Here is a 14,289-nt window from a genome sequence, read left to right as displayed (position 1 = left end):
AATAATAGTATAATATCTATAAATCAATTACTTACAACTGATGATACACAAATATCTTATATTAGTTATTCAAAGCTACTTATATTTAACTAGCTTCCAAATATCCAAAACCATCATATGGGGAAATTTGAACGGTATTGTAAAGTTTAGGGTGCTGGATATCCGATTTTCGATTTTAAAGTTTAGGGTGTTAGATGGACTTCCATACAAAGTTTAGGGGAATATTTGGACTTTTTCCTTTTAAAAAAGTAAAGAAACGATGCATTTTGTTTCTCAGTTTAAGAGAAAAGCATGATCTTTGTCACATCTATCTCTTTCCCAGCAGTTCTTAGCACCAGTACAGATATTAAGAGCTTCTTTTGGGTAGAGGATTTTTGCAATATTTTTGTGGGAATTCAACAACTAATTCTTGTAGAGGACATGGTTCAACAACTATACCAGTTGGGCACTTGGAAAAAGCTCCTATATTAATGTGTTAATATAAACAAAATGCTGCATTGGAAACACTGTGAACTCTTTAAATTTAATTTTTCCACATTACATAATTTCTAAATTTAAAATTAACAAATATGGAAGTTCTTTTTTTTAAAAAAAAAGGTCAAGGCGGAGAGCCTCCCAACCTAAATGCTTTCATTTGCAAAAGGAACGGGAGGCATTACACAGGTATGGGATTATTTTACGACTTGCACGAGACGGTGCGAAGTTCTATTGATAGAGTAGGAAAAAATTACAAGATTACGACTCTGGAGGGTCGTAGCCAGGAAAAAGGAAAAAATATACCACCACCCACACACCGACATTGCCAACACACAAGCCCAGGAGAAGGCTAGCACCGGACCGGTCGTCGCTAAGCGTGACCGACCGCCACTAGACCAACAAAGCTCCACCACCACACTAGCTCTACCGACATGTGGGACCCCTGCACCGGCGCCCCCAGCCGGCCAACCTTCGTGCACCGGAGTTCGCTCCACACCCATCGGCAGCTCCTTCTCACACCTAGGTCACCTCCTCCACCGCTGGCCGCGCCTCACTGCGCCAAGCCGGCCTCCTCCACCGGACACGCCTCGCGCCAATTCGGCCTCCCTCCATCGGCCGCGCCTCTCGCGCCAAGCCGGCCTCCATCTCCGCTGCCCGCGCCTCTTGCGCCGAGCCGGCCTCCGCTGCCATCGGCTGCGCTTCTCTGCGCCAAGCCGATCTCCGACCCCTCCACCCACGATGCCGCGCCGGCCAGATGCAACCGTCTCCCACGCCCTCGGCAAGCCGTTTGAGGCCGCCATGCCTCTGATGACCGCCACGGTCACCACCACCGCAGCCGCTGCTGTCGAACACTCAGCCACCTCGCCGTCGCCATCCTCGCCTCGCACCCGACTCTTTCCCCGCTGCCAACGTCGCCACCGCCTCCACAGTCACGGCCGCCATCGCCGCTGCCACCGACGTGAGCCACCGCCTCCGCAAACTGCCGCTGCACCGTCGCCCTCCACCACCAAGCAGCCAGCAACCGCCGCCGCTGTCACCAATAGGCGTCGCCAGCCGACCACCCAGATCCGGCCGAGAGCCGCCGTGGACGCTGCCGATCGCGGGCGCCGTCGGCAGCCACCGCCGCCGACAGCACCACCTCTAGAAGCTCCTGCCAATGGATGTTGCCGCCGCTGTCGCGGGCCTAGCACCGCTGTCGCCACCGCAACGGGCGCCCCTTCCACGAGCTTGCCCTGCTGTTGCCGCCACGTCGTCGCGAGCTCCGCCGCCCCCGCCACGAGCTGGCTCGATCCGGCTGCCGGGTGGCTAGATCCGCCGTCGGGGGGCCGGATCCGCCTTCAGCGTGGCCGGATCGGCGCCTCTGCCGCCGTCGCCGCCGTCGCCATCCCCGCCGCCGTCGTCCCAGCCTTTGCCGTCCCCGCCGCCGTCGACCCAGCCGCACCTCTGCCGACGCCATCGCCTTCCCCGCCGCCGTGTCCATCTCCGCCGCCAGCCGCCACCCTGCCAGATCCTCCCGAGGCGGCGCGGATCTGGCGGTCACCGTCGCCACTGCCCTGGGCTGCTCCCCCGGCCGCCCGGACGAGACGAGGTCGATGAGAAAACGAGGAGCCCCGCCGCCGCCGTCCTTGCGGCCGCGCGGCTTTGCCGGCGGCCGCTCAGGCGGCGGCGAGGCGGAGGAGGAAGATGGGGGGAGGGGGCGGCCGGAGATCGACCCCTCCCGTGCCGCCAGTGGGGGAGGGCGACGCGAGAGGTTAACTGAAGCCTCGAGATCAAGAATTCGAAAAGACTTTCTCACAGGCATGGGATTAGATACAATAGAGATTTGCTAATGGGGAGGAGAAACAAGATTGCTAACACGAGACTACATGTCGCTCGTCTGCGTAGCCTAAAGAGAGGTTTGCTCGACACGTGGTGGCATGGATAGGAGGTTCAGATTTTGAAAATAAGTTTTGAAAGATGTCATTTTTAAAATTAAAAAGATTAAAAATAATTAAAAAGGGTTTGTCAATATATCAGTTGACAGAAATTCCAGCTCATATCTTTCAAATGTTGGCACTAGATATGCTTTAAGATTCGTGTGTAACAGTGATCTTATCCTTTTCTTTCCCTTCCCGTTCTCCCCCAGCCACATACAACACGAGCGCGAGGTGAGCTCGCCCGCTCACTTCCTTGAGCAACATCACTGCCGGTGTCACCCCGCGCCACCGCCCAGCGTCGCCAGCTGGCCGGAAGGCACTGGTGAGGCCCCCTCAGTTAGCTTCCTTCCCCTTCCACCCTCTCCTCCTCCTGAAGTCGGCGGTGGTGAGGTGCCTCTGTCTCACTGTCTTCCTCGTCTCTGTCAGCTCCCTACCAACGGATCCACCAGCGGCCACCACATCGTAATCAGTCACTTTGTTTTGCACCCACCGCTGATGCCAACCCACAACCCTCCTCCACCCCCACCACATCCCCCGGGATTTGGTGGCGCCTCTGCCGCCTCACCGCTCTCCCGAGTCTACCACCCACCGCCAGTCCTTCGTAGCCCATGGTTAATTATCCCTCTAAAGCTAGCGAACTCCTCCCTCTACCCTTCTCCCCTCACCTCCCTACCACGTCCCGACCTCAACCCAGACCCTAAATGATCAGGGTCATCGCCGCCGTTCATTAAAGTTCAACAAGATCGCTGGAGTTCAAGAAGCTCATTAGAGCACAAATCGCAAGTAAATATGAAGGTTAGAAATTTGCAAGATTTTACCCTCATTTTTCGAAAGCATTTTAGCAATTCTGTAAAAAAGAAATTCCATTCTTGGGTGCAGAGTGGTGGTCAATGGAATAATGAACTAACGAAGGCCTGGTAGAGGGTAACAGGGAATGCCGCATTGGCATGCAGACTTCAGCCTTGTTTAGTTCCAAAGCAAAAACTTTTCACCCATCACATCGAATGTTTGGACACATGCACGAAGTATTAAATATGGATAAAAAATCAATTACACAGTTTGCGTGTAAATCGTGAGACGAATCTTTTAAGCCTAATTGCGTCATGACTTGACAATGTGGTGCTACAATAAACATTTGCTATTGACAGATTAGTTAGGCTTAATAAATTCGTCTAGCAGTTTCGTGACGGAATCTGTAATTTGTTTTGTTATTAGACTATGTTTAATACTTAAAATATGTGTCTGTATATCCAATGTGACAATCAAAACTCAAAATTTTTCCCCCAACAGGCCTTCCTTTCAGTCAAACCTCAAGGCCTCAATGCGGCAAACTGTCCAAGCGGCGTCAGAATCCGACACACACGATCAACAGGTTCAACCTGTACAGCATTCCAACGAACAACGGGATGTTCTGCGAGTCTAACCAGCTCGCAACTACTACGTATGAGTATGTGCGTGCAAGATGGCCACAGTGCAGTGCAAATCTGCAATGCAATGCCATGAAATCAATCTCTCTCTCCCCTGTGCAGGGTCAACCCCCGTTACCCCACCGACGGAACGAAATCGTAGTGATGCCTGCCACTATTCCACATTAATTAGTTTTTGCTCTACGTGCAGCTAGCCAGCTTCAGCCGGCCCCGGGACCCCCCGCAGGTTAAGGCGCTGCGGGCCATGGAGCACCGCACCGAGGCCGGAAAACCGGTCAGGTTATTGGTGCAATATTGTCGAGTTGCGGAGCAGAAACGCGGTCGGCGCACGCACGGTGACGGCGGCTGCTGTCTCGGCACATGGTACCAGTAAAAAGGGTCGCTTTTGCAGTGGTTGCGGGCTTGCGGCCAGCGCGCGGGCGGAGACTGGAGTACGCGGATACGCCCATACGCGCCGCCTGCCTGCAAGTGCGGGTGATCTAGCTTAGCCGGTTGGGCAGCCGCGCCAGCCACATCGCGATGCATCCACCTCGGGACGTGCGCCCGGCCGGGGGCACGCGGATCAACAAGTGGCTGACGAGGCGAACGCGATACCGCGATGCCCATACGCCCATATTGGTGTCCGTCCAATACTCCAATATATATCCGTGTGCATCATCTGCGCGGCTTTGCCGGCCGGTGTCCCGCTAGCTCAAGCTTTGCCTCCCGATGGAAAGCTGTGTTGCAACAACCAGGGAGGATATCGACATCATCGATCGTTCCATACTTCTGTTCTTCCGGACAAAATAGGGAGATATGGAGCCATTTAGTGCGCGTCAGAGTGACAAATATCGGTGTCGTTTGTCCGTATTGTGTTTTCCTTCACCTACGGCGACAAGGCACTTTAACGTACACCCCAAATATACACCTCAATACTATAAAATCCCTCATAGATATCGGTTTATAGGTGTTGCTTTATTTAAAACCGATATCTACTACTACATAAACGATGTTCCTGAAGGAAACCCTTGTTAGGTTGCGGACGGACTATAACTGATCGCATCTGCAAAAATCAAACTCTATTTTAATATACTAAGAAGCCCGTACGCAAAAATCAATTTTCGCAGGCGGACCTCTTAACAGACCCACATAAAAATAATCTATTTTTGTAGATGGGCCGCTTAACAGGCCTGCTGGCAAGTCTAATCGTCCTCCTCTTTTCCTCTAAACCTATTAAAAAAATGATTTATCTCTTCTCGGATCTTTCTCTCCCTTAGCTTCTCCTCACTTCATCTCCTCCTATCATTCTCACCTCCTCTCATCCTCATTTCCTGGCAACAACAGGGCGGCCATGGCAGTTGAGCGATGGCCGACAACGCGCTCGGGGAGCGGCGCCTATGGGCTTGGGAGAGGCCGGGACCGGCCGGGAGTTGCTCAGCGGGCTCGGGAGCGGCGGTGGGCGACGGCGTCGGGCTCGAGGAGCGGCCGGGAAGCGGGCGCAGGGCAGTGGCTAGCGGTTCGGCGGACTGCGGCGGCCATACTCGCCTCCACCGGCCCCGCATTGGCCGGATCCGCAACCACCGGGCCCTTGATGGCCGGACCCGTATGTACCAGCCCCACAAAGGCCGGCGGCGGATGGCGGACTACTTGGGCAGCAGCGGGCGCAGCGCACGGCGGTGGCGAGCATCTTAGCCGGATCCACCACCACCGGGTCGACGACGTCCGAATCCGTGGGCGCTGGCTCCGCGACGGCTCAATCCGCCGGCGTCGTTGCCGCTGGGATTCCTAGGTTTTTTTTATTTTTATTTTTATGTGCAGACGATATAAGCACCCACACGCGAAAATCGGATTTTCGTGTGCGGGTGCACTACCCATATGTAAAAATCAGATTTTTGCGCCTCCTACACGCGAAAATAGGCTTTGGGCCGTCTAGAAAAACTCTTTTTTAACTAGTTATCTACGAACCTTTTTCCCATCCCCACACGATAAAAAAAATAGAATGACACTTTTATCGGTGACATGGGACCGGGGATATCTTGACTAGAGGTTTGGGGCAGCCGCGATCACCCACGTGGCCTGACCCCCTCGGGGGGGTCGGGCCCGAGGTTGATGAGGCCACCCCTCCCTCTATCTCCCCGAGGGGTCGGGCCGCTCCCATTTCGAGCCCCCAGGGGCTGGGGCGCCCCGACCCCCTGAGGGTTTGGCGCCACGTGTGTGGGTTAGGTGAGCACAGCGGCGCTCACCTAACCGCGTTTATTGCGGGTTGGACGAGCGCCTCACGCCGCATTTAATGCAGCATAGCGCATGCTTATCCGGTCCGTGATCGGTCGCAGTGTGTGACCGGTCACAGACCGGTCAGATCGCGGGTTAGGGGGCAACAGGCGGCCTGACACACGCCTCGCCCCGTCCCGTCGGAATGATGAGAGCCTCCAGGCACTCGTCCCTAGCCGGAGCCGGCGTGGGAACTCCTGGAGTTGGCACGTCAGCCTCGGCCAGATACATTCCAGGCTTCATCGTAACCATTGCAAGGAAGTCATTGTATGAAGAAGGGCAAACCTGTAGCATGCTAAACTGACACGTGTGGACAAGAATGACCGGTCTGTGACTGGTCTGACACCGGTCGCGTCATCAGCAAACAACCGTGCTTCCATGTTGCACCTGCTTCCGGCGGAGTGGAGGTTGGTATGACCCATCCCGTCGGAGGGTCATTCGGACAGCAGCCATTGCAAATCTCCGCCCATTAATGAGGGAGGACAGGGTTATCCCGGTGTCAGGCGAAAGTACGAGCCAAGTTTTGGTCAAAGTAGGATGGGTCCCCACCCAAAAGAAGGGTAGGTAGAAATGGTGTATGTGGTATCCCCTTGAGATATAAAAGGAGGACCATACCTACCAAGAGGAGGGACCAAAAAAGAAAGGAGGGACGGAAAAAAAGACTAGAGGAGACCTGAGCTAGTAGACTGGAGAAAAGAGGAGTGAGAGGGGCTCTAGAGTGGGAACTCTCTTGCTCTCCAGCTCTTTGTAACTCCTTCATACACAGATCCACCAGAACACAGGAGTAGGGTATTACGCTTCTCAGCGGCCCGAACCTGTCTACATCGCCCGTGTCTTGCGCATTTACTCTCTCGCGAAACATTCCCCAGACCGATCGAGGGCGAAGAACCTCACTTAGCGCCCCCGGCCGAACCGGCAAAGGGGGGCCTGCGCGGTCTCCCGGTGAGGAGCCCCACGCTACGTCAACTTTTGAGCACAATTCTATAGTAAAACCGGCACAAATACTATATATACTTTTTTGAAAGAACTGTCACCTATAATATATTTTATTTACCGGTTAATTAAAAATAAATAACTATTATATGCGGATTTTTTTTAAAAAACCGGCACCCATAAAAACCTACCAGGTTCATATCCACCACACAGCTCACCTTATCCTCTCCCCACCCCTCACATCCTTATCCTCTCCCCACCCTCTCTCTCCTTCGCACTCTCGCCACCCCGCTCGCACAACCCCGCCGCCACTGCCGCTCCGGCCCCCGCCCACGCCTGGCATCCTCCTCCTCTTCGTCCGCTGAGTATAGCGAGTCGGCGGCTGAGGGAGCGATGGCCTCAGAGTAGAGCTGGTAGGGTGGGGGAAGTGGACGAGTTCTAGGTGGCCGCCACTACTCCACCTCCACTGCTGCTCCGACCCCTGCCCACTCCTGGCCACCTCCTCCTCTGTCCATCGCCTCTCCTCCTCCTCATCTGCCTCCTCCTCCTCCTCACCACTTCCTCGTCGCCTTCGAGCTCTCTCTCCCTAGCCGCGCTTGATCTAGCCGCCTAGAGGTCAGGGACCGTCGGATCTGACCTCCTTGAGGTCGGAGCACGCTGGATCCAGCCGCAGCCGACCTTACTATCATGGATCACCTCACACGCACTCGGGGGCTGGTGTGGTCTGGCTGGAAGGAGATGATGGCAGCGACGGCTCGAAGGAGATAAGCAGCAAGGGAATCGATGACGACGGTAGCAGATCCACATCCACTGGGATGGTGAGTCTGATATGTTGGGCATGTAATGGTTGGGTATGGCGGAAGATTTTGATCTATGTGAATTGTTCTGATCTGGGATGTGATTAGCTTGTTCTTGTCTTCTTGATATGTGATGTGCTTTTTTGTTGTTGATGTGTGCATATGCTATCATATTCTTATTGATTTGTAATGTGGATGAGAAAATTGCAGGGCTAGGAATCCGGGGGCACTTGAGCCGGGTTACAGTTGATTCGAGCATCATACAATCATTTTATTTATTTTTTTAAGATTATAGGTGTTGGTTCTATCTGTATAACTGGCACCTATATGGACGGGAAAGGTGCCCCTAAATTGGTACCATTTAGGAAATCGATACCTATAAGGGGTTCCTAACCGACACCAATGGAGTGGTCTATAGTGGTGCCCATTTTTAAATAATTATTAATGCACTATTTAAATTTGAATTTTGATTCCCTATGTTTTCAAAATAAATTATAATGCTTGAAAAAAAATGTCATGTTAACAAAGTGTGCATTGTCATAAATATAGTGAGCTAGAATAATTAGTTAGGCTCCTTATAGTGGACGTATCCACACGTGTTCAAGTTGAAGGCCTAATATTCGGAGGTGTTCACATGAGAATGCTAATTCGCACAGACACGCTAACTAAATATCTGGCGCGCGTTTATGGCCCAGTTCCAGTCCATGCCGCCAAACCCTCACGCGGGCGTTTCCTTTTTTTCGCAACTTCCACACGCGCTTCTTTTTTCTTTTTTCTTTTTTTTTGTGCAATTGCCACACATGTTCTTTTTTTTTCCTTTTTTTTGTTGCGCAATAGCCGCATTTATTTTTTTTTCCTCCACGTTTCTTTTTTTTCTTTTCCCCGTTGATTACTACACGTGTGTAGAAATAGATGTCAAGATTTAAAACTTTCAAATCAAGATTTTTTTTTGAAATGTTAACTCAGATTTGAAAACTTTCAAGTCGAGATTTAAAAACTTTTAACTCGGATTTAAAAACTTTCAATTCAAACTTGAAAACTTTCAACTCGGATTTAAAAACTTTCAACTCAGATTTGAAAACTTTCAATTCATACTTGAAAAATTTCAATTCAGATTTAGAAACTTTCAACTCGGATTTGAAAACTTTCAATTTAGACTTGAAAACTTTCAACTCGGATTCGAAAACTTTCATGAAAATTTGAAACTTTCAACTCAAATTTTAAAAAAAATTAAGTCAAGATTTAAAAACTTAACTCAAGTTTGAAAACTTTTAACTCATATTTAAAATCTGAGTTGAAAATTTTTTAAATTTAAGATGAAAGTATTCAAATCTTGACTTGAAATTTTTAAATCTAAGTTCAAATCTGGAATTAAAAGTTTGTTTCAGTCAACTTAAAAAAAAGGAAGAAAGACGCGTGACGAATTTTTATCCCAAAAAACAAAAAAAGTTAGCGCTAAGCGCTGTTAGTTAGCACTAAACGCTCTTAGTGCCGTCAAAATACGCGCCGCCTCCGTTCCTGGCGCATACGCGCGGAACAGGAGCCCCCGTGTTCACACGGTTGAAGCGTACATGCATGCATTCATATAGGTGAATGGATACATATGTATATATATGATCGTCTTCATTTGTATTGTTTTTTTTAAAAAATATATAACTATATATATAACTTCCATTTATTATAATGTAATATAATCATTTGTATGTAACTAGGAAGGTGGCCCGCGCGCATGCGCGGGCACTTATATTATTGAAAGTTACGATTATTGTTTGCTCAAAAATTTCATCTCATATAATGTTATTTCATAATAATTTAAGGGTTCTATTTCTCTTAAGATATCTTAGAAAACCATTCACAAAATTTTGAGTAGGAGATAGATTAAGTACTTACGACTTTTGAATCATGTTTTTTTTACTAAATAAGAAACTATTACTAGTTAATTATCAATGCAGTCCATCTATATACATATCATGTAGTATGGCCACAAATAAAAAATGCGAGAGCAAGATACTCAAAATTCCTGGGATTAAATCATCTCATGAAGGCGCAAGATATATTAAGAAAGAGAGGGAAGCGTATGCATGGAAAAAAAGAAGAAAGGGAAAAATGAAAAAAAAAGGGAGGGAAAGCGTACATACCCACGTATGTAGGTGCGTACCTATGCCGCGGGAGGAGAGATAGGACCTCGTAGTATTTAGTTTGTTCTAAGATCAATTTAATCTAACAGTTTATAATATTGGACGTACCGATTTAAGTGAAAATCAAGTAATAGATACTTTACTTTTTTTTCCTTAGAATTTCTAATATTTTCTCTAATTTATTAGAGCACCATGTGGCAGCTTGAGAGCATTTTAAGGAATTTTTAAGGACTTAACACATATAATTAGAATATTAACCATGTAATATATATGTATGGGGCATATGGTAATATTTGTTCCAGCTTCATCCATGTTTATATAAGAAATTAATTATGTGTCTAATTAATAACAATTAATTTTGACACCTATTTACAGTTGTGCATAGTAGCTCTTACATATTCATTTTACGACTTTGATTATCGGTTGATCCCTAATTTACTGATCACCATGACTCGCATGAAAAAAAAGTGTTGGACAGGTTAAATTGATGAATTATCTGATTTATGTGATAGCTATTTGAGGATATAAACAAATGAATTAGGTTCTAGAAAGTTAAATTATCGTTTAAAAATACACTATTTAGAAACTTGGAAAGTGTGCAAACAAAAATCAAAACTATGGAATCGGGGAAAAAAAGTGGGTCATAAACTCCCTTATAACAACCTTGTCTTAGTAAGAGTTCTATTGTTATTCGTTAATATTATGCTCATATTTATAACATAATGATTTCTTTCACCTATACGAACAAATAGTACAAAATCCAAATACGACATAACATAATACATTATAATTATTCTGTAACCAACTCTCAGATTCAGCTTAAACAGAACTAAGTGCTGGAAAAAACACAACCCACGGTGCATAATTCTTCTCTCGTTGCATCACACCTTTAATTTTCTTTTCATGTTATTAACAAAATTAATGATCTCCATATATGATTTGATATGTGGCAAAGCAATAGCGTTGCAGCGGTCGTGATCACCTTAAATGTCTCAGACACAACGCTTGTCACGTGTGCGAAAGGTAAAGGTGTAGACGTGCATTGTGCAATGGGCCAAAAGAGAACTTTGGACGCTTTATTATTTGCAAATAATAGATCCGATGATTTAAATGATGGGTCCATCGGTTCTAGTATAAGTGTAAATTAGTTAATATATATTTTAAATTGTTAATTTAATGGGTATACAATATAATGGTGTAGACTTTATTTTGAAACAGTGTATTATTTGAGAGCAAGAGTCCAATGTAATAAAAAATAGATACGATGATTTAAATAATGGGTCCATCGGTTTAGTGCACGTATATAGATCTTAAATTGTTTATTTGATAGGTGCACAATATAATTGTGTAAACTTTATTTTAAAATAGTGCATTATTTTTAAATAATAGTACAAAGTAATGAGTACATCGGTTTAAGTGGAAATTATCTTACATTATTAATTTAATGGGTAACATATAATGGTGTAAATTTTACTTTCAAATATTGTAGAGCTAATTTAGTTACATGTGAGTTGTACGATGGTAAATTCTTTCTTTGTAAAATTATGATCGATTATTTAAAAAAATATATATATCCATTATATAAATGGAAAAAAAGAAGAAAAAATGAAAAAGAAAAGGAAGGAAGTATACATACGTATACGTACATATGCGTGGGAGAAGGAGGAGAGGTGGGACACATAGTATTTGGTTTGTGTTAAGATCAATTTCATCTAACAGTGTATAATATTGGACCCACCAATTTAAGTGAAAATCGAGGGGTAGATGTTTTAATTTTTTCTTAGAATTTCTAGGATTTTCTCTAATTTATTAGAGCGCCACGTGGCGGCTTGAGAGCGTTTGTAGGAAGTTTAATGGACTTTTAGTATATAATAGATAGATAATAGATAGATAGATAGATTTTGTGCTCAAAGTGAAACATATGTAGTTAATAATATTAGTTATTCATGAATGTTTGTATAGATTAAATAATATGTCCAGATTCGTCAGTAGTAAGTTATATGAGGCCTCCTCCATAGGTTTAATTAGGCCTCCTCCATAGGTTTAATTAGTAGATGTATGGTGAGCTATACCAATTGTTATACAATTCTGAATTGTTATCGAAGTTTTTAATTTGGTACCTGTCCTTTGGGTATCATAATGTGGCCCTAACCGTCCGCGATGTCCACAATCCTTAAGTAACCAGTCTCATGGAATGAGTTAGCTAGCGCAAGACATTGGTCGTGACTTTTAGGTTAGTTGAATCCGCAATGCCCTTTGAGTTGAGCTGCCTTTAATTTGTTCCCCCATGTGGCATCACAATTTCATTTGTATATCACCCCCTGGCTAGACGACTAGAAACCCGATGGAGCTAGAGAGCCAGAAACCCACTAACATACAGTTTCGAGCAAAACTGCAAAAAGGGCACCCCAAAACGCAGCGTTTTAGGCACGGCCGGCCGCTTTCTTATCATGTTCCGAACCTTCGCACACATCACGCAAAGACGCGAAGAAAGAAAGAGATCAGCTAGCGAGCAAAGCGCGATGGTGCCCTCCCCCTCTGTTCCCCAAAAGCGAGGACGCTCGATCCGGCATCGTGGATGCCAGGCACCACACCAATCTGAATCAATCCCATCCCATGGTGCGCCGCGCACCACCACCGGCAACGCCGCAAGTACGTACTACGTCCCTCCCCCTCGAGACGACAGCCACCATTCGCGCGCGTCGATCGCGTCGATCGTCAACCAATCACCAAGTGCGGCAGACATTACTAGCTACGTGCGGTTCCTTGCTTGCACTTTTGTAGCAGCAGAGATCAGATGCCCGCCACTAATAACACGATCGTGCACTAGCCACTATACTACTGCTACTACTATAAGTACGAGTAGCTAGCTTGCAAGAGTGTATTAGATCCAATCCAGCCATTTTTAGCTGCATGATCACGATGGGTTTCTTGTTTGCCAGGAGCAGCGGCTACAGCTTTGTTGCTCTTGCCCTCCTGGCGTGCGTGCTGCTGGCGCCGTGCCAGGCGGCGAAGGCGGGGCTCTCGATCAAGTTCTACGCCAAGACGTGCCCCGGCGTGGACACCATCGTGCGGTCGGTGGTGGCGCAGGCCGTCGCCAAGGAGCCCCGGATGGGCGCCTCCATCATCCGCCTCTTCTTCCACGACTGCTTCGTCAACGTACGTCAGTCGTCGCGTTTGTTCTGATGATGATCTCTAGCTGACGAGATGGTCGAGTCACGCTCACGCGTGCGTTACGTTTTTTTGGCGAATGCAGGGGTGCGACGCGTCCATCCTCCTCGACGACACGCTGACGTTCACAGGCGAGAAGAACGCCGGCGCCAACATCAACTCCGTGCGCGGGTACGAGGTCATCGACGCCATCAAGTCCCAGGTCGAGGCGGCCTGCAAGGGCGTCGTCTCCTGCGCCGATATCGTCGCGCTGGCGTCTCGCGACGCCGTAAACTTGGTCAGTGAACACACGAGACGAGTGTGTGTAGACGTCATAGTGACACAGTGCACATTGAATAATCTTGATTGCAATAATCTGCGTTGCAGCTCGGGGGACCGACGTGGAACGTGCAGCTGGGCAGGAAGGACTCGCGCACGGCGAGCGGGACCGCGGCGAACGCCAACCTGCCCGGCCCGGCGTCCAGCGGGGCGTCGCTCGTGGCAGCGTTCGCGGGGAAGGGCCTCTCGGCGCGCGAGATGACGGCGCTGTCCGGGGCGCACACCGTGGGGCGGGCGCGCTGCCTCATGTTCCGCGGCCGCATCTACGGGGAGGCCAACATCAACGCCACGTTCGCCGCCGCGCTGCGGCAGACGTGCCCGCAGTCCGGCGGCGGCGACGGCAACCTAGCGCCGTTCGACGACCAGACGCCCGACGCGTTCGACAACGCCTACTTCAAGAACCTGGTGGCGCAGCGCGGCCTGCTGCACTCCGACCAGGAGCTGTTCAACGGCGGGTCGCAGGACGCGCTGGTGAGGAAGTACGCCGGGAACGCCGGCATGTTCGCCGGCGACTTCGCCAAGGCGATGGTGAAGATGGGCGGCCTCATGCCGGCGGCCGGGACGCCGACGGAGGTCAGGCTGAACTGCCGGAAGGTGAACTAAGATTAATGGCGTTTACGTGGGTGTACGTCATGATCATTCGTAGCTAAGATCATATATCCAATCGAGAATTTCCCTTTGTGGGATTGTGATGGAGACGTGCATGTAGGATATGACCAATTTTATTATCCTCATTTGGTAAGCAATGCCCTGCTAATCGGCGCGGCAATATTCATACAGAATTTGCTTTGGAATGCTTGAATCTTTTAGGAACTTTGTTAACAAAATATTTCAGCAATATAATTAACGGGTTATTGTGATA

The 14,289-nt window shown here is 48.3% G+C and overlaps 1 protein-coding gene across 1 annotated transcript; it reads left to right on the top strand.

Moving 5' to 3' along the window:
- Window positions 1–12,747: 12,747 nt before the first annotated feature.
- Window positions 12,748–14,289, top strand: LOC4341248 (peroxidase P7). Its single transcript, XM_015786870.3, has 3 exons — window positions 12,748–13,097; window positions 13,195–13,386; window positions 13,476–14,289. The coding sequence occupies exons 1-3, from the start codon at window positions 12,852–12,854 to the stop codon at window positions 14,028–14,030; spliced, it is 993 nt and encodes a 330-aa protein (XP_015642356.2). The 5' UTR covers window positions 12,748–12,851; the 3' UTR covers window positions 14,031–14,289.

This window comes from Oryza sativa, chromosome 6, assembly GCF_034140825.1.
Source record: "Oryza sativa Japonica Group chromosome 6, ASM3414082v1".
NCBI classification, from domain to species: Eukaryota; Viridiplantae; Streptophyta; class Magnoliopsida; order Poales; family Poaceae; genus Oryza; species Oryza sativa.
The sequence above is the reverse complement of the archived record's forward strand: the minus strand, read 5'-3'. Positions and strand labels throughout refer to the sequence as shown.

Bases quoted from the DNA above. Each gene is read 5' to 3' on its own strand.
- LOC4341248 (XM_015786870.3), top strand. From the start codon at position 12,852: ATGATCACGATGGGTTTCTTGTTTGCCAGGAGCAGCGGCTACAGCTTT. The intron at 13,098-13,194 runs GTACGTCAGTCG...TGGCGAATGCAG, and splicing joins TCCACGACTGCTTCGTCAAC to GGGTGCGACGCGTCCATCCT. The intron at 13,387-13,475 runs GTCAGTGAACAC...TCTGCGTTGCAG, and splicing joins CTCGCGACGCCGTAAACTTG to CTCGGGGGACCGACGTGGAA.